Source organism: Eucyclogobius newberryi, unplaced genomic scaffold, assembly GCF_026437365.1.
Source record: "Eucyclogobius newberryi isolate DKJ021-1_F unplaced genomic scaffold, fEucNew1.0.hap1 SCAF_18, whole genome shotgun sequence".
NCBI classification, from domain to species: domain Eukaryota; kingdom Metazoa; phylum Chordata; class Actinopteri; order Gobiiformes; family Gobiidae; genus Eucyclogobius; species Eucyclogobius newberryi.
The window spans coordinates 16,398,109-16,424,781 of record NW_027315812.1 but is presented as its reverse complement, the minus strand read 5'-3'; the positions used below and the strand labels follow the sequence as shown (position 1 = coordinate 16,424,781).

General features: G+C 38.6%; 1 protein-coding gene across 3 annotated transcripts; it reads right to left on the bottom strand.

Moving 5' to 3' along the window:
- Positions 1-3,237: 3,237 nt before the first annotated feature.
- Positions 3,238-26,673, bottom strand: mtrr (5-methyltetrahydrofolate-homocysteine methyltransferase reductase). 3 transcript variants are annotated; one of them, XM_072450692.1, is made up of 15 exons: positions 26,646-26,673; positions 25,862-26,006; positions 25,600-25,753; positions 25,395-25,512; positions 24,931-25,330; positions 24,745-24,858; positions 24,516-24,669; positions 24,294-24,382; positions 23,965-24,145; positions 19,655-19,697; positions 16,634-16,796; positions 15,429-15,547; positions 8,312-8,404; positions 4,936-5,133; positions 3,238-3,862 (listed from the first exon to the last, which is right to left on the bottom strand). In XM_072450692.1, exons 2-15 carry the CDS (start codon positions 26,003-26,005, stop codon positions 3,718-3,720), a joined length of 2,115 nt encoding a protein of 704 aa, XP_072306793.1. In that variant the 5' UTR covers position 26,006; positions 26,646-26,673; the 3' UTR covers positions 3,238-3,717. The 3 variants fall into 3 exon arrangements, with proteins under 3 accessions (XP_072306793.1, XP_072306792.1, XP_072306795.1); XM_072450691.1 differs by lacking the exon at positions 26,646-26,673 and having other exon boundaries at positions 25,862-26,015; XM_072450694.1 differs by lacking the exons at positions 3,238-3,862; positions 4,936-5,133; positions 26,646-26,673 and adding an exon at positions 7,197-7,611 and having other exon boundaries at positions 25,862-26,015.

The following is a 26,673-nucleotide window of genomic DNA, read 5'->3' as shown; positions in this document are numbered from 1 at the left end:
ATACAAATTTAAAAGTGTCCAAGAAGTGCCACGTATACTAGTCGCCTAAATACATGGATTTGTTCATCGATTAGTTGACTAAAAGTTGTTGTGGTGTTGTGCTGACAAAAACCCTGGACACTATTACGCTTCTCAAGGGTTATTTAGACCATATATCTGACCCAAAGTGCACTTACAACACCACAAGAGCCAAGGACTTCACACAGTTATAAAGATATACTATATATAGTAAAGAAAACTATTAATAAACAGTGTATTTATGTGTAAAACAGCAAATTTAAGTCACAAATCACTCCCAAATCTCAATCTAACAGACTCCAATCCTTCTCCTTTTTGTTGTTGTCCTTTTAAATCCTTTATATTCCCATAAAACAATTTAAAATGTTTGTCAACCAAGACTCCATCGACCGAATAATTGACCAAAGAACTGAAGGACTACAGCAGTAAAAAACTATCACTTACTGGCTGTTCCTCGCACTGTGCCAAAGAAGAGGTCTTGGATAGACTGTATCGTCACTAATTGCAGGTATACGGAGAGAGAAGAGGGAGGAGGGAGCAGGGTAAGAGCTCGTCATAATTCTTCTAATCACTACTTCTGCGCAAGTTCAAATGTTAAACAGGTCTTTCCAAACTCTCAGAGCGAAAAGTGCAATCTATTCCAAAACTTGGCTGGCTCCACACTTCCATAATAACAGTCATTATCCACCGCACACATCTTTCTGCTTCATTTGAGCCGTTCTTAACTAGGGGTATCTATCACAGGGGTGCTGCTGCTGCTCCTCGGGTCAGGCTGACCTCCAGGCTGTGTGATTTATGCCCCCCACCTTCCCCTCACTGTAACCACTGTCTCTCAGCTTGGACAAAAGTGATGTGTGGACCGTTTTAATTACAAAGTCCTAATTTGAGGCTCCATCATGGCGCCCTTGCATACAGGTGGGACAGTGTAGGCAAATGGGGGTCACCTCTTGAGTGTCCGCTGTGTCATCATGTCTGCTAATGATTATTATAGTCCGGTCACTTTTGATGGAGCTTTCCTTTATGTTACGGCGAGCATGAAAGTTACCCTGGCTCAAAGTCATTTGTCCAGCCACAACAAATCGAAAGCCTAGTCTTAAAAAGCTGCGATACATCACTGCGTGGTTGTGTGGCGATGAGATTGGCGGCGTCGTTAGACTCATTATTTTTGATTTTGTCCTTCTATGCTCGTCTTTGCCAGGCGGCAGGACAGAACAATGAAAGAGAAGGACAATAACCAGCTTTCACCGGGACAAATACAAGGGCAATTCCTTCTACCTTGCAAAGCGAAAGCATAGGGCTAATTATTCACAATTGGGGAATGTTTTCAGCAACATTGTAACCTACATTTTGTTTACTCGGCTTTAAAAAGAGCTTCGAAGAGAGTGTCATTGTCGGAGCAGGAAGCGCCAACTGTAAACATGTTTTTCTTTCCCACTGTCCATACAACTGGAGAAATAAAAGGCTGTTCTTAGGGATTTAATTCTGAGCACTCGCACGGGGCCCACTGTGAAATGCTTCCAATTAGCACAGCCAGTCCTATTCTTCTGACCAAAGTCACCTTGAATAATTGGGTTATCTACAAATATTTTTTTTAATGCATTTATGCTCATTAAATTACAAACTGTATTCCCCCTCACGTTATTCTTTTCCTGTTTGCCAGAGGACACAATCTGCAGGAGGATTTTCTTTTTTATTTATTTTCATTTCTGGTCACACATGACACAGCAGTGTTTGCGCTCACCATTTACTGAAAGCTTCAGTTAAGTTTGCAGGTCCTAGAAAAGTTTGTTTTTACAGAACTGTCAGTCTTAAGATTAAATGAAGGCACAAAGTAACAGAATGAGCAAGATTTCATGATGATGATGAAATTCAGGCCGCATGAAGACTGTGTGCATTTGAATAATAAAATATACAAAATGAAGTCATGTGGGTTGTTGGGGGCGGACTTTAGTGCCCCTGCACCTCCACACAGCCTGTGCGTCTGATTCAACAACACAACATACAAGTGGGAAGTTAGTTATATTATAATGTATATATGATATTTATGATATATATATATATGATATATATATGATATATATATATGATATATATATATATATCATATATATATATATATATATCATATATATATGATATATATATATATATATATATATATATATATGATATATATATGATATATATATATATATATATATGATATATATATGATATATATATATATATATGATATATATATGATATATATATATATATGATATATATATATGAGATATATATATCATATATATATATATAATATATATATATATTATATATATATATATATATATATATATATATATATATATATATATATATATATATATATATATATATATCATATATATATATATCATATATATATATCATATATATATCATATATATCATATATATATATATCATATATATATATATATATCATATATATATATATCATATATATATATATATATATCATATATATATATATATCATATATATATCATGTATATATCATATATATATCATATATATATCATATATATATCATATATATAAAATATATATGATATATATCATATATATATATAATATATATGATATATATATATATAATATATATATATATGATTATATATATATATATAACCATATATATATATATATATATATAATCATATATATATATATATATTATATATATATCATATATATATATATATGATATATATATATATATAATCATCTATTATCTATTGTCAATTCATCAATTAAATGTATTGCATGTAGTGCATTTTTAAAAACAACAGTTGTCTAAAACATTATTTTTTAATTTCTACTAAAAGAGCTGAGGAAACACAAAAATAATATACTTATACAGTGTATACTTGTAGTGATATGTTGCAGGCACGTTTTGGTTGGACTTCAACAAAATGTTTGAATATTATCATCAGCATTATATAATTTTTTTTCTGTATCACCCACCCCTAACATGAGTAAAAATTGTTAATAATCATTTAACTTGATTAAATATGTCTAGATGACTTTCCCCAGAGTGACCCCAACGTTAGGTCCATAGTTGCTGCTGTGATATGAACAAACTGCTAAAAGAATACATTTTTGATTATGTCCAAAATTGCGTCAACCGAAATTGAGCAATCATCCCCTTAAAAAAAATTAAATAAAAAAGAAATGTTTTGTAGTCTTTTACCTGAAGGATAATAACCACTTACGCGCTCAGTGTATGTCGATAAAGAACTACAGATTGAAATGTTGTTTTCCATCGCGGCCCAAAGTACATCCTGCCTCCGCTCTCACTCCACTCCAAATCTCTCCATCACTGCCGGCGAAAGCGAATGTCTTTTCCATAGAAAGGACGAGGAGCGCCGGCTTGTCCACACTAAAAGCTTCTCACACTGCCAGAACAATCAGCTGCAGCCCTATTGCCCTGCCCAAGGTCGTTTGTGCTGGCCGCAGCAATACCCAAGGTGACGTAATGAACCCATATTCCCGGGTCAAGCTCAGGTCCATCTTCGAGCTGTTGTGCTGTGTAAACTACCTCTGGGCTTTGGCTTTAGCAGTCACACTTTCCCCACTATTTTTTAAAGGATCTAAAGGTTATAGCTGAGCGCGGTGTTTTTTTTTTCTGAGAGCAGGCAGCTTCCGTGCGCCGTCAGCCCCAGATGTCTTGTAAGTAGCGCTTTTCTTCCCTCAGCACAGCCAGCGTCTTCATGGCCTCCAGTTGGTCCACCTGGAGTTCAGTTTTGATCATCTCCATCAGCGTGTCGTTCACGTCCTTGGCCATGTTCTTCGCATCCCTGGTGAGAAAACTGAATTAATGAAAAGGGCACCATGTCGCATATAATTATTACTAACTTTGCAGCTTTATATCTTGTATTTTACCATTCCACCGAGCCAGGGCGGACAATTTTCATTTCAATCTGTGCTTTTAATTAAGTAGTAGTAAAAAAGCTAATTATTTTAGCAGTTGACTAGACGGCAATAGTTTATTTTTTTCCATAAGTCAACTACTGATTATTTTTGTTGTACATTGAGACGGTTTTAATACGATATCAATCAAATAAAGGTTGAAATATGTGACTGAAAGCTTCTAGATAGAGAATATTTAGGTATTTTTGATAAAAATCAGACTTTGTTTCTGTTCCTTTTAACATTTTGATTTAATAATGCTGCTGTCGTGGTTATAAAATGGTCGTTGGCATATGTTTTAGAGTCTGTATAGTCCAGATAATGATTATAAAAATACAAATATTTTTCCCGACTGGTCGATTCATTGTTACTGACCTACATTTTACAGACTAAACTAATGGTAAGATGGTACACAAATAGATACAAATATAGATCATTATTTTGCTAATTTAAAAACATGGGGTTGGGAGCAACAGTACACAATAGCCTTAGTTATAATGAGAGAAATACAATATATTTTACAAATGTATAAACATGCACCATTGCTTTACCGAACATAATCCACAGTATGGCATAAAACGCATATCTTTGTTGAGACGAGAAGGTTATAGCCTCAATGTAAGAATCCATGTTTTTATTACTAAAATCCTCGGTAATAGACAAAACGCAAGACGGATGAGTTTAATACTACTGAAGCAAGCAAAGCGATCATGAAGACAAGCAGATGGCGAATCCCATACCAGAAATGACAGGTTCCACTATTTACCCATGCCATGCACATAAACAAATTGTACACATAATAAGTATGAATAGACACAACCAAGTCCTTGAGAATCTGTTGACAGTCTGGCAGTTGTGGCAAAGACAATGTATCCGATTTGCAATGAGAATGTACCATAACCAAGACAGCAGTGTGTGTTTTACAGCGAAGACATTTGTTATCATAATTATGTTTTCTCACCCGCACACAAAGATGTAGCCGCCTTTCTGCAATAGGATGCTGATTATGGCCTTGCTGTCGAGGAGAAGTTTGTGTTGGACGTATTTGGGTCGTGCGGATGACTGGCCGACCTCCTCCTCCACTTCCTCACCGTCTCTTGAGAAACAAACTTTGAGGTGGTTGAGGGTGCCGTTGGAGACAAAACCCTCCAGCTCCTCTCTGCAAAAGGAGAGCAATTTCTTTCATTTAGAACTTTTTTCAGGTATTCCAAGGATGTTTCCTTTTGAATTTGAATTTCATTTCATTTCCAAAATACTCACCAAAAGGTTTGCAAATACAAGGTTTTCATTGCGTATTATGCTCCCTCAAGCTATTTAGCCCTGTTGTCAAATGCATTACAAGACGCTTCCCACAAAATTCTTCCTTCGAACACCAACGCTGTCAATCTTGATAACAGTAAGCAAAGTAATGGGCAAAGGTCTGAGCAAAACTGTGCCAGACATTCAATTTATCTTGTTTAACGAGAAAAAACTCGAGCAAAATATGGATTTCCGAAGCAAAGTCGGCCCCGGCTATAAGCATTTTTTCTTTACAATCAATCCTCCCAGCCTTGCATTTGGGTCTATAACCTTGCTCCCCATCAGTGGTTCGCCTGCCAACTACTCCTGCGCCAGAATTTTTACAGCACCTGGGATCCTATTGGAGAGGAAAGACAGAGGGAGGTGGTGAGAGAGGGGCTTCTCTGTGGCTCTGAGCTGCTTGTTTAAAGTTAAGCAGTCGGAATAAGCAAAAACACACGACGAGCATGATCGTGCGCGAAGGTCCGTGCTTCTGGGATCTGCAGCAACTCAAGACTAAAAATAATGCAAATAAAATACTGACTTGAATAGTATAATAAAAGGGAGAGGGGAAATGTGTGAGCAACAGTGAGAAATCTATTGTTCTAGCGCTGCTTATGGGCATGGACACGATGATTCAACTCAGTCATAAAATTTTAATTTCACCCGTCTTACACTAAAAGTTCAGCACATTTTGAATTACTAGATAGTCAAAATAGTGAATACTGCAATGTTTTGAAATGAGCAAGTAGTAATGAAAGTGATGATGGCACAAAGGGTAAGATTTAGCCTCCTCTGATGGAATCAATAATTCTTCATTAAGTTGAGATAACAGAGGCTTTGAGCATCAATTACAAATGTGAAGAATTGCTGAAGCTTGCTGGTTTGACACTTGATTTAAATCATTATGAAGTGATTATCCTCTGTGACAGGAAGCTGCCAAAAACACAGACGACCAGCTGACTTTTTAGAGCAAAACAGATGGGGTTTACCAAAGGGATAATACTCTCACTTTTTATATACACACACTGCAGCTTGGGGCGACATCTACGAACCTTAATAATAATTTCAGTAGCGTCACCTTAAAGCTTGTTCTAAAAGCTGAAACAGACGCACATAAGAAGAGTGTTCAAGAGGGATGTTAAGTGCTGCGACTGATTGTAGCTCATCGTGTTTGTTTTTTTTGATGATGGAAAATGTCTGCATCAGATAAGAGAGTACATCCCGTCTTCACCCGGTGTTACATCAGAGTTCAAGGGGAACATTTGTGCTCTTCATGTCACACGGACAGACAGACATCTTGAAAACAGTTCGGTCGTGGCACAGGTGATTGCTTCGGTAAATTGACAGACCCCCGTTTACAACTGCTGCGTGGATCAATTTGAATCATTTATTTTACAAGGTCTTTATTGGAAACACTAGAATTGCAGATTTACCTTGAAATTAATTGCTGATGAACAACAAAAAAAACATTCTACTCGTTTGGTTTCCTCATCCATCCTCGTACATTATTGATTTCTTTGGACTATTTATACCTCTGTGTGTGTACAGATTTTACACTCACTGGAGCCATTCTGCTGCCAACCTAACATGGCCTGAGGTGGAAGAAGATCATGATCTTATCTTGAAGTAACATATTTATACAACAAGTGAGTGAAAATACAACACAAACGGCAATAATGCATACTGAAATGTACTTGATGCTCCGCTACCAAAAACAAAAGTACTGTTGCAGCCATTAGTAATTAAAATTCCCCTTCTATGACTATTTACACGACAACTACAAATAACACATTTGTAGGCCTGTCACAATAAATACTATTATTGAGTTATTGTTCATTAGATGATAGATGTGAACAGTGTATTCTGGCACACAGAAAAAGATTTGAATCAATTACTTCTTTGGCTGTTGTGTGTGTTGTTTTGTTCTGCTATGGTGATATTCTCTGTAGCAATACGCCGTGGTTCAAATCGTGTTATTGTGACAGGCCTACTTACTTGCTTATTTAATTTATTGTAATATAATGCCAGAAACACACAGATTGTACCTATAAATGTACTAGCTACCTACTTTTTATCCACTATATTCCACCAACACAGGGAGAGTACGGTCAGTCCAGCACATCATTTGAAATTTAATACAAATGCAAAGCAGGATATAGTCATTCAATATCAGTGCTGTGCCAGAATCCAACAGTAACAAATGTATTCGGACTCTTCAGGAGCAGGTATTTCGTTCGCAGTGCACTAACCTATTTAAACAGCACTTCACAGGAGGTATATAAAACAGACACTAATCGGCTTGGTCAACACTGTGGGGGTGTGAGGCAGAAACGCACTTGTTCGCCAGCCTCCGAGTCTCCATTTAACGAAAGCGTACAGTGAAACAAAGGGAAACAAACGACACACTGTGGTCTCCTCTGCTGCTGTTAACAATGCTAATTCGTTCACACCTAGTTTAATCCCATGAAGAAGATGCTCATAGTGTGATTCCGGTGGATTCAAGCAATTGGCAACAAGAAACAACTTCCTTCAACATTGACAGCTAGCGCGTTGCATTCTGGTATGGCTGTCTGTGTCAAATATGCAATGTCGTGAACCTTTTGGTCTAAAAAAATTCAATAAATGCTTGTCTGGTTGGATGAATTTAATAGAAACAGCCTGCAATTAGCTCAAACTGTCGCATAATCACTCAGACAACCCATGTGGCCTTTTTATTCTGCATTAGCAAAATAATTTTCCACAATCACGACGCAGAGACACGTGGCCTTGATTAAAATCGCATTGCTTTGTTTTACAATTTATTCATACAGTATTCTCTTCAACTTTTAGCACAGTGTAAGTGTAACACGCTGGAGTGCACAAAATACACCCACGCGGCCTTGATGCAGAGCAATGTTCATAGTGTCCGGTCACATATTTTAATGTACAGAGCGTGGCTGAGGTGAACTCAGGTGAAAGTATAGACTTTTCTGTTTTGTGTTTTACGAAGCATTAGAGGAAAGGGAATTCAAAAGTTCATGGGGCTTTAAAATAAATGTTAGGTGAAAAAAAACTACCTGAATAGGAAATCGTTGTCTTCGTGGCGGCATCCAAAGTAGAGCCACGTCTCGCCAAATGCCATCCCCGGGTTCTCCTGCCTCTGCTTCTCCCTGAAAGTCAAACAATCAGATGTTAGCATTGGATCAATATCAACAGTCGCACGGAGCGGTTGGCGGAGAGGAGAGCGAGTCCTTCCGCATGCAAAGGTTAAAGACAAGCGGTGACAGCATTAAGCACTGTCTGCGCCGTCAGTACAGCCAGAGCCACTATTGTCCTAATGCACTGAAATGACAATACAAGCTGCAGCAAGGGCACGGCGCGATTATGTTACATCAGGGAAGAGCAGGAAGTGGTCCCACCAATACAGATCTAACCAGATTTTTATGGAACATTACTAAACAAGACTTCTACAAGCATGTTCTCCACTTTGATAACATTCTGTACCGTATTTTCCGGACTGTAAGTCGCACCTTTTTTCATAGTTTTGGCCGGTGTGCATCTTATACTTATATTTATATACTTATACTCCGGAGCAACTTATATGTGATATTATTTGTTATTTTCACACTTGCAACCGCATTTCATACTCCAGTGCGACTTATATATGTTTTTTTCTTTTTGTTTTTTTCATTTTTTGGCTGGTGCGACCGGAAAATACGGCAATTGTAATTATTCAGATGACAACATGATCGTGAGAACTACTGTAAATAATGATAATGAGCATGACTATTTTAGAAGGGGGGGAAATCAACCTATGCTTAAAAAATAAACATTTAAAGATTATTACTTTTGAAATCAGAATGTTTGACTTCGTAAAAGGTAGTGACATGGTAATCCAAACACAATGTGAATCAAAACCACAACTATTCCAAAACTACGACGTTACTGTACAACTTCACACAAAGTTAAAAAAAACATAATCCAATGTGCTCCCTTTCCTCATGGGTCACCTTAGATGACCAGTCACTTGAAATCATCTCATTAAATTTAATCAACAGACAAAACCAAGCATAATATTTCTCCCACAGCGAGGGCCTGCACTACATTTCTGAAGCAAGTTTATGTTTATTGTGTGTGGGAGTCTTATCTCTAAAGTGCTTCGACGCCAAAATAAAATTCTGGCATAGAAAAGATTTCCCTTATGGCTTAGAAGTTCTGGCCGTGTTCCCAGAGTCTTTGACGTGCACCAGTAGCAGCTCGGTGGAGGCCTGTATCTGCCGCATGCACCTGCCGTAAAGGTGAGAGCGATAACAACAGTTGACCCACAACCTTTCATGATGCCATCAGTCAGCCGGGCCTTGACGAGCCGGGCTTCCTCTGTAACCCCAGATAAGTGAAGACAGAGGGCCGCTATTGACCAACCGCACAGAGCCAGAGGAGCGTGAACACCAACACCAGCTGTGGACATCCTCCCTGTGCCTCAACTTCTGTTTACCGGGATAAGAAAAATGCTACTTTAGGAAAACATTTCTTTTTCAGTTATTCACAAAAATCTCTTATTTCCTCTGCACAGGCTGCTTCAAGTGTGCAGTGATTCACAGATTGATTACACTCAAACACGGGTTTGTGCCAGCTTGTCTTTGGATTAGATGACGCACTAGGCAAAATCCTAAAATCGAAATGCATCGACGTAAAATGGTTTAATACTGGATTTATAACTACCGGTAAATGTCCTACCAGACTAACTTCACTTCATCAAGTTTACAGTAAAGCAAGTACAATTGAGTGCATGTTAATTATTACAATCACCAAAATAACAGTGCGATAGCGAAGATAATTTACACTTCCTGCCTTTAATTTGTTATGAAACAACAAGGTATTAAGAGAACATGCCGTGTTCATTTGTAAGTGTGATTAAAACATCTATTTGGCTAATGAGGATGCACTTCTTAGGCATATTTTTTGTCACACTTAACTTTATTTTTCTTTTTATGTATTTGAAATCCCACTCGGTCGATTAATATAGCAAGAAGGAACAATTTTGAAGTCTTGACCTTTAATGCATCATCATGTTTAATAAGTAAGCTAAAGTCTGGTCAGTTAATAAACCTTTTAAGGGCAAGTTTGTTTGAACTGAACGGCTGCGCTAACAGAGCTGTCTGCCTCACTCCATCCAAATGCTCAGATCCCATCCATTAGCATCCTCAACGAGATCCTTCTGATCTGCAAACAGCCTCAAGTAAACTCATTTTAGTGGACCCTGCTCTCCTCTCGCCGCCTGCCCTAAAGGGATCAATACCAATATGAAAAACCTGGATTCCATTCTGAGTAGACCACAGCGGAGCCTTTGCTTGAATACAAATCACAGCTCCACACTAGAACTGCCGGCAATGTGATCCCCGGGGAAAGCAGCACCTATAGAGCGCTCCATTTGGGATTGGAATCAGAGGTGGTTGCCTATCAGACTCGTTTAGATGATCAGCAGGAGGGGGAAACTGCAAGGCAAGCTCCGCCGCCGTCGACTTGGTAAACATCACAATTATCTCATAACTTTCATCCAGTTTTCTTTGCAAGCTGAGCGCGAGCGCTCGAGTGGCTTTCCAGGCATACAAACCAAACGCAAAAACACAACAACAGCTTGGGGCTTAATCATTGAACTTACTTTGCAAAAATGACTGCGGCATAACACATTGTACATGCTAAATTAAAATCGTCTTCATTTAGAGGACAAGAGACACTGCTGCTAATTGTAATTGTCTGTCTGGTTTGAGAGATAAGTGAATGCTCAATGTTTGCAAGCACAATATCTTGAATTTAACCTGTGACAGAAAATGTGAGCCTCTGGGCATTCCTAAGTATTGGCTTGCCCAAACTTATTTTTCAGTTTTGAAATCAAAGCTTAGTAAAGAGATTATTGGTAACGGTTTGACACACACAAGTTAATATATGGCTGCACTTGTTAGTTACTGGGAGGCATTTTCACAAACAAGACCTGACCTTAGAATCTCTTCCTGCACTTGCTAAAAACCTCTCCACTTGAGTAAAGCACTCTGAAAAGAGATATTGATTAACAGTGGGAATGTCGTGAGGGTGCGATCGAACTGTCCCAGTGCTGTCCTGTTGCTTAGTAGACCTGGTTAAGCCTCAAAGGCAAATACAATACTCCAGCGACACACAAGTGATTGTATTCTCTGATCCTGACACAATGTTAGCTGCACTGGCCCCATCTGAAAGTCTGATTCTGAATGATTAGGACTAAGGAATGAAATTAATTTGAACAGACTGCGCATTTAAGTGTTGGAAAGGAATAACCAAATACAAAAATAGCTTATGAAAAAGCGTGTGAGTGGTGGATTTCCGCAGACGCCACCCCACTGCCCCCTCACCAGTGAACATCCAGGGACGGGACATTGAGAGAGTGGACTCATACAAGAACCTGGGTGTTCATCTGAACCACAAACTGGACTGGACTCATAACACAGACGCACTGTACAGGAAGAGCCAGAGTCGGCTCTACCTCCTGAGGAGACTCAGGTCTTTTGGAGTGACAGGGCCACTCCTGAAGACCTTCTACGACTCTGTGGTGGCATCAGCCCTCCTGTACGGTGTGGCCTGCTGGAGCAGCAGCATCACAGAGAGGGAGAGGAAGAGGCTGGACAGAGTCATCAAGAAGTCCAGCTCCGTCCTGGGCTGTGCTCTGGACTCGATGCAGGAGGTGGGGGACAGAAGGGTCCTGGCTAGATTCACATCTATGCTGGACCATGAGTGTCACCCCCTGCAGGACACTCTCTCCGCTCTGGAGAGCAGCTTCAGTGAGCGACTGATCCACCCTCGATGTGTGAAGGAAAGGTTCCGTAGGTCTTTCCTTCCTGCTGCTGTCAGACTTTATAACAAAAACTGTTAGTACTGAACACTCGCAATACTGACCTAACCTAATACTGATGTGTCAATTCTGTCATATGTGCAATTGCTGTTGGAATTCATGTGCAATTCATGTGCAATTACTGTGAAATTCATGTGCAATCTATGTGCTGTCGTGACACATATTCATGTGCAATTACTGTCGTGATCACATTCAATGGTATTTATTTATTTATTTATTTGTCTATGGGAGTTTTTATTTATTTATAGGAGATCTTCTACTGAAAGTGTTTTTCAGACTTCCTATAAGTGATCTGTTCTTCTGTATCTACCTTTGTATCTACCTGCGTTGCACCAATGAAATTTCCCCATGTGGGACAATAAAGGAATATCTTATCTTATCTTATCTTATCTTAATAGGTAATATGCAAAAGGAAACGGGAGTAGAGAGGATGAGGATGTCTGGTGCCAGTGTTAGACCTTTTCGGCTCAGCACTGGACACAATCCTTCAGTCATTGCCTTTCACATTAAGATCTGTACCATCTGATATTTTGACACTTCGTCCATTGCTTTCGGATCCCAGAGGTGCAAGTGGCTGGAAAGGCCCACCTCACCATCCATCCCGTCTCCTCCGACACCATTTACCCTTTCGCTCACCTCTGCCACAATCACCACGCGCCACAACAGAGTCTGCGTCCGGGGATTCACAGACAATTGGACTTGACTGGGGCACAACCTCATTCATACACAGCCACTAGCGACTTCGACACGACCGAGGAAAAAAATAAAAAATCTCAAGTTGAGGTGAGCGCCGGCGACAATTGGGCATTAGCACGGCTGGCTCGGTCACGCTAAATCCTTTTGACAGCTCATCTTGATTTCTGGTCTCAATTTATCCACGTCAAATCAAAGTGAATGCCACAGTATCCTTTGGCAAAAAGTAGTGGCCATCGAGCTGGGCTTGGTTACGAAACCCAATTTTCATCACATCAAAACTTGACAATTACTATCAATTACAATTCACTGACACCACAACCAAACTACATTGAAACCAAACTTTCTGAGTGATAAAGTAATGTTCAGAGAAAAAGCCCTTTACATTATGGTTTACCTTTTATGAGAATTATATTAATATTTTTTAGTCCTTGTGATTATGTTGTAACCTGAATAATCATGATTGTCAATTAAGTGAATAATCTTGACATGCCTAATTGTAATGTATTGCATATCCACTACATTAATATTGAAGACAACGTTATGTCACTGACACAGCATTCATTATACTGCTATTAATTAACCATATTGTATTTAAAACAGTACGTGCTGTGGTCGCACGGATGTCAAGGTTATTCCATATTGATAATGATTATTCAGGTCACCATATAATCGTAAGAGCTAAAGAAAAAAAAAAATCTTGCAAAATTACATATTTTAAAAATCAATCTTTACATTTAGATGCATTTTATGGACCAACGTTTTTTTTACAACGTTTGATTTCGCAAAGCTAAATAGTAAATTGTTACAGGAGAACGAGAATGAAAGAAAATGCCATATTTCACTGTTGTCTGGTCACGATCTCAGTCATCTTGAATAACTGTTGAATTGTAATGTTTTTTTACTCACAATAATTGAAACTTTTTTTCTAATCGTGACATCTCTTCTTGGTCCAAACGCTCGGCCTGTACATCGATTAACTGACAAAAAGGAATGTGGTGCGGCAAACGCTCTCAAAACTATAAAGGACCTATACTGTATGTACACATGGAAGCAGAAAGAAACGGCCTCTTCATTAGAGAAGAAGTAAGAAGAAGTAAGAAAAAGTAATTAGTCGACTAATACAAAAGTTTGGTTGACTAAGACACCATTGACCAATTAAACGACTAAAAGACTACATACATCCCTTTAAAACATGAGCTGATAATTAGCACAATGAAGCACTTTGTAAACAACCTAGGGGTCATGGACATGTTAATTCTGTTCAAAATGTTATTGTACCACAAGCAAATAAACACTAATGCAAATAAAGTGTACATAATACTGTGGATTAATGTCGTAATTACAGTGACAGGCTCACATCAAGTGTCGAGTTTATAGTACTATGGATTTGCCCATCTGGACTCTTACATGGACATCGATAGCTTCTCGTGCTTTAACACACTACTGTTCATTGCACACAAGTCATAATACCCTTGCATCTGGAGAGAGACCAATTTATTCCTGTTGAGACGAGCCAAGCGTCTGAAATAATCCCTAGCGTGATCGCATCCAGCACCGCCAGATTTATTATGCTTTATGAGTTGTACATGACGTTGACTTTTATCGGCTTGGAGCAGAAGGCCTGTTTAATTGTCTCGGAGGATTACTCAAAAGTACGCCAAGATGATGCGCCCGTGAACACTCGTGAATATTCATTGCGCAGCATGCGGACAGACGGTGAACTGGAATAAACTACTTAACACCGCGGCAATCTTCATCGCGGCATCGATTAAGTGATTGATTGCGGTTTCTCGGATAGTCAATGGAAACGATCGGTCGTATGAAGGCATTTATGAGCCGTTCGGTGTAGGTTTTGTTTGCAGTAGTTCCGATTTTGAAATCGTTATTCACTTGGCGCACATAGTATATGGCGCGGCAAGATTGGATTGCGATTTGATTGCAGTTACTCTAATCTAATCTAAAGGTCGTCATTATTTCGGTAATACAAGGTCCAGTGCAAACAACAACACATCTCGTCTCCGCTGGGTCTTGTCAGCTCTAATATCTACTTATCCTTAAATACATGATATTCTTTATAGTTTAGCTGTTCTTATTCGGCTGTTATGGCTCATGGATGTGTTCAAAACATACACCATGAACTTAATCTTGATTATAGAATAAACATTGTAAATCTAATTGAAATACTGCCAGAATTCTTTTTTGTTTTTACAATATTATACAGCAGCAAAAGCTTTACTAATATGTTGCGTTGAATGTGTGTAAAAACTTTAGTACCCACCGTATTGTACTTGTGGTGGCCGATACCAGGAATTTTTGTTTCGATCCGATACATAAAGTAATACCAATACCAATGATTTAATATGTTGAAACCTTTACCATGACGTCATTATCTTTGCTCCAGCCCTGCTTGAACTGATCTAAACAATAAAATATATGGGAAGATAAACTAAAATGTAGATCATGTATTTTTAAAATGTTTCAACACCTTTGTATGGGAATAATAACTGTTGGTAACTCGGTCATTATTGACATATCGATATTTCGTACTATAGCTTGAAGGACGAAACACATTTCCATAAGGCTCAGAAATGCAGCCTCAAAAGAAAAAACTGCACCTCTGCTGAAGAAAACCGATGAAGGGTGCAACTCCGGTGCCCGGTCCGACCATCACCAGAGGAACAGACGGGTCAGAGGGCGGGCGGAAGGAGCAGTTCGCTCGTAAACCCACGTGGACCTGGAGTCAGAGGACATAACACAAATATGAATTAATGAAGCTAATTACAGCAAAGCTCAGAGTCCACTGAGGAATGCAATGGATTTATTGATCGACTACTGGGGAAATTCTAATGAGAAAGTTTATGAGTGTAAAATAAAAAGGTGCAGTTTGTATTAGTTGGTCTAACAGAGTGCTAAATTAAAATGCTGAATTTAGTGCAGTAGGTCACGTTTGATCATTTATACAGAAGTGAAGATGAAGTGTAATTTGAGCTAAAAACTGTCAATGAAATGTTTTTTCATTGACACAGTGGGTCTTTGTCCCATTTGTCCATTTGTCCAATTTAATACTAGCAAAAATGACAGCAGGGTACGGGATGCTGGTGCGAATATACACTGCCAGTCTAAAAAATAAATTCTTAACAGAAAAAAAAAGGGGCACACGTTCTAATATTTCGTAGGATTTATCTCCACCCAGTGTTAAATTATTTTTTATGAATTGATCTTGTATTGATGATGGAGAGAGTGACCACTGCCAGCTCATCACAAACACTCTCACTGGGGTTCAGATCTGCAGTAGATTTCTCAAACACACTGACATCTTTTCCATGACCACGGGATTTGTCTTTCCACATGGTTGTTTCAGAAATGAGAAGCCACTGGCATCAGTTGGGTTTAAATACCGTGTTGCAGCTGAACGCACATCATCCATGCGGCGGTTATCCAGTAGGAGGCGCGTACCTACTGTATTGCTTTGTTGAATCCAAGTGGACACTTTTTTTTGGAACTGGCAGAGTTTTTCTTACATTGTGCAGTCCAGGCCAAATCAGGAATTCTCAATTTGATGAGGCTAGAATAGTTTTACCCAAGCTATAATGGAACAACTCTTGAACTATGATATTTGTCAGGGGCAGTCACCTCAATTGGCATTTTAATAGAATGAGACAAGACAGAAAAGGGACATTTAACCTTTTCATTTTGGAGTAGAAACTATTAAACCGCCTTTGACCACATGTCCTTTCAAATTAGAGCACTTAAAATATATCAAACAAGTCTGAGAAAGAGCCAACATTTTCAGCTCATCATTTTCCAGTGAACTCATTACCTTTGGCAGAAGCTGGCTGCCAGAGGACTGCAGGGCCGGGCTGATGAGGTCAAACAGCCAACCGGTACACAAGCCGCGCCTCCCATCGGGCCACCAAGAGCATGCTGGGAACTCCACCACGTTGAAGATGAAATGCACCTTTCCTGGGTGCCTCAGACAGGAGCTACAGAAACGGAGAACGGAGAGGAGCAGAGAGACCGGAACAGTGAGAATGGAAACCACATGGAGTGAATCAGAGAGCATACATGGCTGTTGCGTGTGCGCGTGTGCGTGTGCGTGTGTGTGTGTGCGTGCATGGACAGAGGGGAAGATGAAGATGTAGAGAAGAGCAAGGACGAGCAAAAGACATGTATCAACAATATAGTACAAAAGTATTACATTAAAAAAAAATGGATCACTGAAATAATGTTGTCGCAATGTTAGCATACCATAGTGAAAACAACAGCAATAACAACAACAACAACAATTATTTTCTTTCATATATTATTATGGTCTTATATTTGTATTTTTCTTTTTTAAAAAACAGAACATTGAACAGGTCTTACATTTGTTCTAATAAAGCTCAAGACTGCTCTAAAACAATTCAGGAAAGGTCAAATTTTGTCCCGTTTATGTGATTTTAATCAGTATCGAATGAGTGTCTAGTTTTGATACTAGTTTTTATATCGCTTAGTATCTGGACATTGATACTTTTGCCAGACCGCCACTTAAAAATGTGAGGAGAAACTAAGTGCATTGGTCCATAAATTCAATTTGCTGTTCAACACATTTAAGATAAAAAATATTTTCTGTCTCACTTATAACGTTGTTTTATGTTCAGAATAAAACATGACATTTTATTATTGACTTTCAAATGTTTCATCTTTAGTTTATTGTATTGTAATTTTGTGACTAACTAATAAAAGGGGAAAAAACACGATAAAAACAACTTTACAGATAAGCAATTAGAGAAAAGTGCTAAACCAAGGCCAATTAAAAGTATACGCAAACTTCTGACAAGTGATGAATTTGAGTAATGAGCTACACAGCATCGCTACATCTGTGTTTGTCACAAGCTGGTATCATAGAAAAGACAGAGCAGGAATAGGCCAGCCTCTGCTCTTTGTTCCAGAGTATGTGGCTCTCAGTCCTTCTCACTCCCATCCTTCACTCTCTCCGCTCCTGTGGGCCACTGGAGACCTCTATTGACCACAGCATCAATAATGCAGGCCTCTAATGTGTCTCTGCACCATCTGATAAACTACAGCCACCACAGGCTCTCAGCCCAAACACACAGCAAGCAAACCAAGCAAGAACCAGGCTCTAATGACAGGAGCACAATAACAAATCAATGACAGAACAAAGATTGAATGAAGTTAAGATGCGGGACACACTTGCAATCTTTAAACTGTACCATGTATTTATTGGGTTTTGAACATCATCTTTCTTTCTGAGGCAATTACTCCTACTCCTACTACTACAACTACTAATGGTGCGTAATCATTTTCCCTTAAAGGACATTTCTGGAAAGAGGTCTGCCCCCTTTCTTGTTTCCTTGTTACTGCTTTTCCTACAGATTTCAGTAGTATGACATTCAAGTTCTCTATCTTACTTTTGCATTTATTCCACCACATGTGTTTTTATTGCTCAAAATATACATTGAAAAACATGCACTGTTACTGTGAGCAGGCTCGCCTCTCCACAGATATTACCTGTAACTTGGCTCAGTTGTGTCACCTACTTATTGACTTAAAGTTTGATGCTTTAATGTGGAACATTCCAGGCAAAACAATATCTCCATGGAGACAAGCAGACCAAAAATATGACATACCACAGTTCACCTTTAACAAAACAGATGAAGTCGTTAAGCTCAGGGTTTGGTGCTTTGTGCTACAATACAGGGCTTGTATATTATGGTATGGATATTTGACTGCAAGATCTGTATTTCCTGGGAGGAGATCCTCCTTCTGTTGTTATTCCTGCTTACATCATGGACTTCTTATATTCCTTGGTGAGCAAAGTTGAAGAAAAGGGAATGCTGTATATATCCCTGTTGGGGCTTTGAAATGTTGAATCAGTCCGAGTAGGTTTATTGACTTTACTTTTAAACATGGAATAGGTTTTTTGTTGAGGGTTCGCCACCTGTTCGTCGATCTTTAATCGAAAGATCGACAATTTAATCGTCAATCTTTCGATTGAATGCCTGGTCCTTGTGCACATGGCGGTCTGAAGGGTCAAAGGAGAGGAAAGTGAGCGGGCACAAGTGACACAGATGCCCTACCAGACAGAGCGAAAGTAGCGGAAGAGATACGTCAGCAGCTAAAGGACAAGAGACAAGTGCAGGTAAAACACTTGACCACATGAAGCTCTCAGAGCCAAGCTGTCTGTTACAAATGAAAATGTTGGATCTGCATCTTGTCTCAGCACTTCATTACACCAAACCTCGCTCATGTGCTCCGGGTGAAGGAGCCTTTTGTTTCATAAATCCATTGACAGATTCAGAGGATCTTCTAAGTAGGGTCAAAGACCCAGACTGGCAACAGCGCGGACCGAGAGGAATGTGCACGCGCCTTCATGTGTATCTAGTGTCGTCAAGAATAATGAGTGGAATAAACAGCCCCACTCTGTGGTTATAGGCCAACTTGTAAATGTAAATGTGATCATCACTCCGAATTAAAATATTTTATAAAATGTATTTGCTGCCTCAAACACTTTGCGCAGAGCGTACGGAGGGTCTCAGTTTGCGATAAGCTAAGTCCTGCGCCCAGTGGACATAATAAGGGCATAAGGTTGGCCTAGAACAATAATAGAACGGTCAAAAAATGTGATCAAAAACATAAAAAACTCATGTGCAATTCCATATCCAAGCACAAATAAATTGATACTCTACAATTCCATAGATTATATGTAAATCACTGTCAATGAGGCAAATGTGTCATTACAATGCATAACTGCTTTGTTTGAAAGCTAACTAAGCAATGAACTTAAGAAGTGACAGAAATTGCTGTGTTACACGGACTTATTCAGCATGCAGTATCTTACCTTGCAGCGGAGTACGGTCGGGGCTGCAGTTTAGGCAGGTGCTCTGAAATCGGGAGGAAAAAAAATAATAATAATATATATATATATATATATATATATATATATATATATATATATATATATATATATATATATATATATATATATATATATATATATATATATATATATATATATATATATATATATATATATATATATATATATATATATATATATATATATATATATATATATATATATATATATATATATATATATATATATATATATATATATACACACACACACACCGTATACACATTATGTCTGTCAATCACCTTCTGCCTCATGTGGATCATGTTTCTCAGACAAGCCTGACTGAGATGAGACAGAATGAGTGAATGTCGTCTTGGTCTTTAGAGACACCCAACTACCTATAGCATTCCTACTTCCTGCTGGGTTAGATATATGTATATGCAGCCTTATTTCTAGGACACACTTCACTTCTATATTTATGAAATTACAAACTCAGGGTTATGGAGTCCCATGTGTCCAGATGTGGAGCCAGTAGGAAACAGCTTGCTTATTCAGTCCATGAAGGTGCCCTCTTTCGGCTAATAGGAAAGGTGTATTACATTAGTGAGGAGGTGTCAGTTAATCAGAGGAAGTTGTAAGAGTTGACTTTGCCACCCTTGCAGCAGCCACAAAGCAATTTGCAAGTTTGTGTGAGAAAAGCATTCGCAACGTACTCCCCTGCCCGGTATCTTGGAGATGGATGAACAAGGGAAAGTAAAGCCGTACCATATGCGCCATCTGAGGCCTTACAACAACACATTTTTCTGCTAAATTGCTCCATAAGACTAACAGCTGGACTGAATCTGCTAGCTCCTCTTCTTTTATCAAGCATAAACAGCTGAGAGTGTTGAGGAGATTCCATGTCAATATATTCAACCCAAACACATTCACCTGCTGCACTTAAAACTAAACTAAAGTATTTTTATACACTAGAAAAAGGAAAAAAAAGCAACATGGCCTTGTTTTATTGGTTGCATGATGCCTGGATTGCTCAAACAAATTGGAGGCATTCAAGACGCAATGATGATATACAAAGACTAGGTATAATTTGAATAATGCATAGAATCCTGAATAACTCCATAGCTACTGCACGTCTTTGCCATTTGTCGTGACCACACAAGCCTCCACCAGGGGGCGATGTAGCACACAAATACTTAGTTAATTTGCACTAACAGCCTTGTGCAATGTAGGAATTGAACAATCTTCCAACTGAACTAAAACAATCAAACAGACAATGCCATATAGAGCTAAAGAAAATGTGGTTGTGGAATAATCAAATTTACAGCTGTGATTCGCAGAATGTTACACCTTCTTGTTTTTATTTTTGACGTGCATGCTTGTGGAAATGTGTTGACTTGTTTTGGGGTATTTTGGGCATTATGCTATGTACTTTGTTTTTTTTATTCAGCACATCTAATTGTACTGAAAAAAATCCATGTTATCAAAAATAATCCAATGTTTTTGTATAGTGTGCATATGTGATGTCGTGTGCGTGTGCGTGCGTGTGTGTGTGAGTGCGTGTGTGTGTGAGTGCGTGTGTGTGTGTGAGTGCGTTTGGACCAGAGAGAGTGGATAGTAGGGCTTGTGAATATTAGACTGGATGGAATTTCATCGTCTAATTTATTTCTGTAAATTAGAAACTGCAGATGCATGAAAACTACATATTTAGCTATAATCTGGTGCTAAACATTTTGTTTTTTATTACCTTTCGTCTCTTTCCCTTCAAATTAGACTAAACTGAACGAAACCAAACCAGCATTAGCAAGTACCAGTACGTCCAAGCCAAAGGACCTTTACGTTTTTTAAAGAGAAAAATATTTAAATAAAATAAATGAATGATAAATAAAGAATAAATGCCAAATAGATACGTTTTAGGGCTGCAATAAACGATTATCTGAGTAGTTGACTTGTCCATGATTAGTCAATTATTTATTTTGTACATCGAGATTTTTAAATGCATGCTTGTTGATGAAAATTATACATTAGACATTTTGTACACCACAGGTTGTTATACAATTATTAATATTAATAAAAATAAAACAATTTTTCATAGTTGAAAAGTAATGTTTGTTAAACATTACAAAGCAATAACTTTGCCCCCAGCAAAACTACCCCCAGAAAAGATATATGGTGCACTTTTGAAGTTCCAAATGTTAATTAAAAGCAAACGTAGCTACATAGTATGCCACGCTATGCTGAAGGTTTATACTCAGTTCAGTTGCTTTGAACAAGAACACACCTCGGTTTTTAGAGTGTGTATGTAAAGAGAAAAGGCTGCACTGTGGCCGACTCCTGCCTTTCTATCACGGTGTGACAGCATATGTCCAAAACATGAGACAATCAATCCATCATCTCACTCCACTGCACCTTGATGATAGCGCTGCTAGACACAAAGGATATATCCCGTTAGAGCCTGTAGTCGGGGGGCTTCAAGATACACAATCCATGGAGTTTTGGTTTCGAAAAAATACGGTCCCGCAGGCCCCCACTATGCTTTCTGAAATTATCCTTTTCAGGGTATCATCGATCAAACTGCTCATGACAATATAATCTATTCCATCTCAAAACTTTGTGTGCTGCAATTTATATCCAAAGGTAGCGTTGTAAGAGGGAAGCAACTCTGATAAGACTATTCTGTAATAATTTATTCTTCATGGAAAAGCTCTCAGTCAGACATTTTAAACACATACAATCTGCTTCTGAGAAATGTACCTGCAAGACTGTCTATCAGCGATTAAAGAAGTTCACACGTTTTTTTTTAAAAGTATTAATGAATAAGCTGCGAATTTATGAGCAAAATTTTACATCTTAGTTTGAAAGAATCATACAACCTCTTGGATAAACAGACTTGGTTGCAGAGGTCTAGAGTTTTAAAGTATGTGTTGCTTGGTATGATTTAATTTGAGCCTGGAGGAAAAGGAAAGATATACGCGAAGATAGCATACTGCTCCCTCAGGTTATAACCTCAAAACTTTTCTTGTGACACTATGTTGCGGAAATTGTAGAGAGCTGACTTTCTTTAACTATGTATTTTCCTTTACACACCAGCAGCATTCACTTGGTCAAAGATTTAGGCTTCATCCAGATCTCTGCTTGTTATTAATAGTTACTTTATCAGCATAAACACAAACACCTCCTCACACGCCCGGGGTAATGGACCAAGTGCAAAATGCAACGGAACCTTTTCAACACCCTGAGTCAGGACTGACCCCTGCCCCAGTCTGCCCCGCCAAACTCATGTCCTTGCAAAGTCAGTGGCTCACCAATAAACAGCCCCCGTGGTCCCCTCCTCATAACAGCTGGTGCCCCAAAGGCCCTCAGACCTCATATTTTTCACTTGGGCACAATTGCCTGGATTGCCAATTTCTGCATCGGTCCAGCAGTGTTGTAAAAAAAAATAAAAAAGGTGCTGTTGTTGGCAAATAGGCCAAAAATAACGGTGTCACGAGGAAGAGCAGGAGTGTGACACAGCTGTTTTAGAGGACGGCTCAACTCAGAAAAGTGCGGCCAAGCTCATTTCACTGTCTGCTAAGTTTTAGTCAACGCTTATTAAATCTACTGTGTACTCAGCCAAAAGCATTAATGGACTGGATGAAATAATTTGGCAAGGATTAAAGTAAGGAGGACTTTGATGGCTCTGAACACAACTAGAATGACTGTAAAATGTCAATTATTTTGAAAGCAAAGATTGATAAATGGAAGTGTGGAAAAAATACGAAATACTCTAAATATGAGAAACAAACCAGATTGAAACTATGACTAAACCAGGGCTGTATTGCGTACCAAAAGAAGAGTTCTGCCAACAGTGTGTCTATACATCGTACTGGAACCACTGCCCATGATTGTTCTGTGACATATCAACTCAAGGAGGTCTTGCCTTGCTTTTCTGGGGCTACAGTGACCCCTACAGTATGAAACATGTACCTACTGCATGACACAAAACTCAATTATCATAGCCTGGAGTCTTTCACAAACCAAAGTGAGAGTTTGTGAGATTTCTTTTCACAGCTGCGGTGTATGAATCTCATATCAATCATTGTAATTCCCATTTGTTCCGTGCACATACCGAGGAGACTCTTTAATTAAGAAAAAGCATATGGTACTGTAACTCAACAAAAGAATCAAGCTAAAAGTTTGGAAATACATATTGTACTTTATTTTATGTAAATTTGTGGCAAGTTCATTTTCATAAACGTATTCCAGGATTTTACTGGATTTGTTTCCCTTCTAGTGTTTGTGTAAAACTCACTGACCTATGAGGAGGCTGAGCGGAGGCAGACAGGATGTAAAGGCAGAGAAAAGCTCCAGAACACTGAGGCTTTGGTCTCGGACAAACAAGTTATAGTCTGCAGAGCCTTGTTTACTGCACAACTCCTGTAGTCTCCTCTTCTGCACGGTGTCTCCAGTATATTCTACCAGTGCCCGAACAAATGCCTAATAGAAAAAGGGAACGTTTGAATGCAGGAGATGAATGAGTTGAGCAAAATGTATCACGTTGAAATGTACCGGTACTAATGTTTAAGTAAGAACAGCAAAATACCATAATGACAGCATGTGGTCACCAAAGTGAAGAAAAACAAACCTTTTTGGGAACGTGTCTAATTTCTAGACACCACGTTAGCAGGTAGAGCAGTGAAATGTTAGTTGGGATGTGAGATGGCACCTGGGCACCTATGAAGAAAGAACACCTGTAATTAAATCTTTGGGATCATGAGTAATGCTGCACAATATATACAGCACTGTTATAACTAATCAGCAGACGAAAGTACAGACACCATTCTGCGATGTCTAATAAACACTGTACCTCTTTTCTTTGTGTTCTTTATCAGTGAAACACAAACGTGATGGTTTCTTTTGTGCCAAAGACCTAACCTGCGCAGCATCTCCTCCACATCACCTGCTCGGTTTGGGCAGAACACATCAAATGCATCTCCAGGATGATAGTCCACTGGATAACCCTGGGAAAAAAGTAGTTATATTGATTATATATATATTAAGTCTATTTATAATCAAAATCATGCTGCATGGCTTACAGAGATATCCAGCTCAAGAAGAAGTGCTGTCTTCACGTCGTCTCCATTGGTCATTTTAACAGCTTTTGAAATGGGTATCTCATACAGAGTATTTTTATTTGGAGGCCCAGGAGTCTAAAAACAAATATAATACCGGTAAATGTAAACGTGAATAAAATGTGAGCATACCATTTTACAATATCTAACCTCATCTTTTGCATCTGCTTCCTGAAGATGAACATCCAAAAAATGGGGAGATAAAGCAGGAACATTGAGAGCCGACTCAGACAGAGGAGGTAAAGAGTTTGTTAACGAAGGTGCACTTGTGATGTCAGTCCTGGTCTCGGATGATGAAGGCTTGGACTCAGTAATGACTGTTTGTTCAACCATTGCATGTTTACTGGCCGATACAATATTAGAGGTATTTTGTGCATCGGGCAGTTGATTACTGAGGCTTAGTCGGTTAAATTGGACATCTTCTAAGGCAGGAGTTTGTGTAACAACGTTTTCTTTCAACTGATCATTTTTGTCCGAGGCCATTTTGTCTGGTGCTTGTTTAATTGCCGTCCACAGTCCTTCAAGCCAAGGGTCTATAACCAGCTCCAACCTGACGAGACAACGTTCAAGATTATAACACAGGAAAGCAATCAATAAAACAATATTTTTCTTACCCAACACCATCATCTGCATATCCTGTTGCATAGAATTGTTTGGCTCCAAGTTCTTGCAGACGACGCTCAATTGTCTTCCCACAGTTACAGAAATTTGCATAATTTGTGTCTCCTAAAGCTAGAACAAAAGTATATAATATATGTTTATTATATACACACTTTTTGCCTTCAGATTAAATGTCAAGTTGCAAGTTACATTAGTTACCTAAAAGTGCATAAGTCAGATGTTGGTATTGGTCAGGAGGAAGAGTCTTCTTCTTTATGCTCTTTACAAATTTAAGGGCATTGTCTGGCGGTTCACCATCTCCAGTAGTAGACACAACGAAAACCACAGGAGCGCTCTCTTTCTCTAAATTGTACTAAATGAAATTGAATGAATTGTTAACTAACTAACTAACTTCTAATTACTCACAATATGCTTGGATTTACAAAAATAGGGCAATTTGTTCAAGATAAGCAGCAAATACCTTTTCAATCTCACTCAAGCAGCTGAGCTCGGCCACAAGTCCATGTTTGTCAGCCTCCTCAAATATCCCCTCTGCAATGGACTGAGCCTGACCCTTCTGAGATCCATATAGTAACACAAACCGAGGCTTTACTTCACATGGCATTCTGTATCAAAATAAACGTTATCAAATTCTGATCAGATTTTAAAGTCCAAAAATCACAAAACTGAGAATTTTGCTTCAGTGCAATTCAAAACAATAAACAAATAACAGTACAGAATACATTTTTATAAGATAATCAGTGTCAAGAAGGTATTAAATAAAGTGTTGAATGTGAAATGTAAATTGATATATGAATATAAATAGAAGATGAAGTGAAGTAAGGTCAAAATACGACAGGCATACTACTCTGCTATTAACTAGTTCCAAAAAAATGCTACTACTTAAATAAATACAATGTAATTTAGCTGCAAACGTGTTATCAAACCTTACCTAAGCCTATATGATGCAATCAGAGGTTTGTGTAGCTTTCCCCTTAATGTTAGCACAAATGTTAAGGCCATTTCACACGTTACCATGATGAAATCCTGGACACCAATATGAGACGGACATATTGTTGTTTTGGTGAGAATCAACAGTTAGAAAGGCCAAAACAGTCCTAATATTACACATTCAACTAAACTAGCTGTCATATCGTAGTCCCCTAAACGCATTTTAGCAGTACGATATTACACATAACCAGTCTACAAGTCAGTCAAGATTGTGAGCAAACTCGTACACAATTTCAGAAAGAGTAAAGCTATACCTGTAACAAAAATGTGAAGTTCCTCAGG

Coding starts and splice junctions, on each gene's coding strand:
- mtrr (XM_072450692.1), bottom strand. CDS start 26,005: ATGCCATGTGAAGTAAAGCCTCGGTTTGTGTTACTATATGGATCTCAG. Junction 25,513..25,599: donor TCTGACTTATGCACTTTTAG/GTAACTAATGTA, acceptor CTTTTGTTCTAG/CTTTAGGAGACACAAATTAT. Junction 24,146..24,293: donor TTAGACACGTTCCCAAAAAG/GTTTGTTTTTCT, acceptor TTTTTCTATTAG/GCATTTGTTCGGGCACTGGT.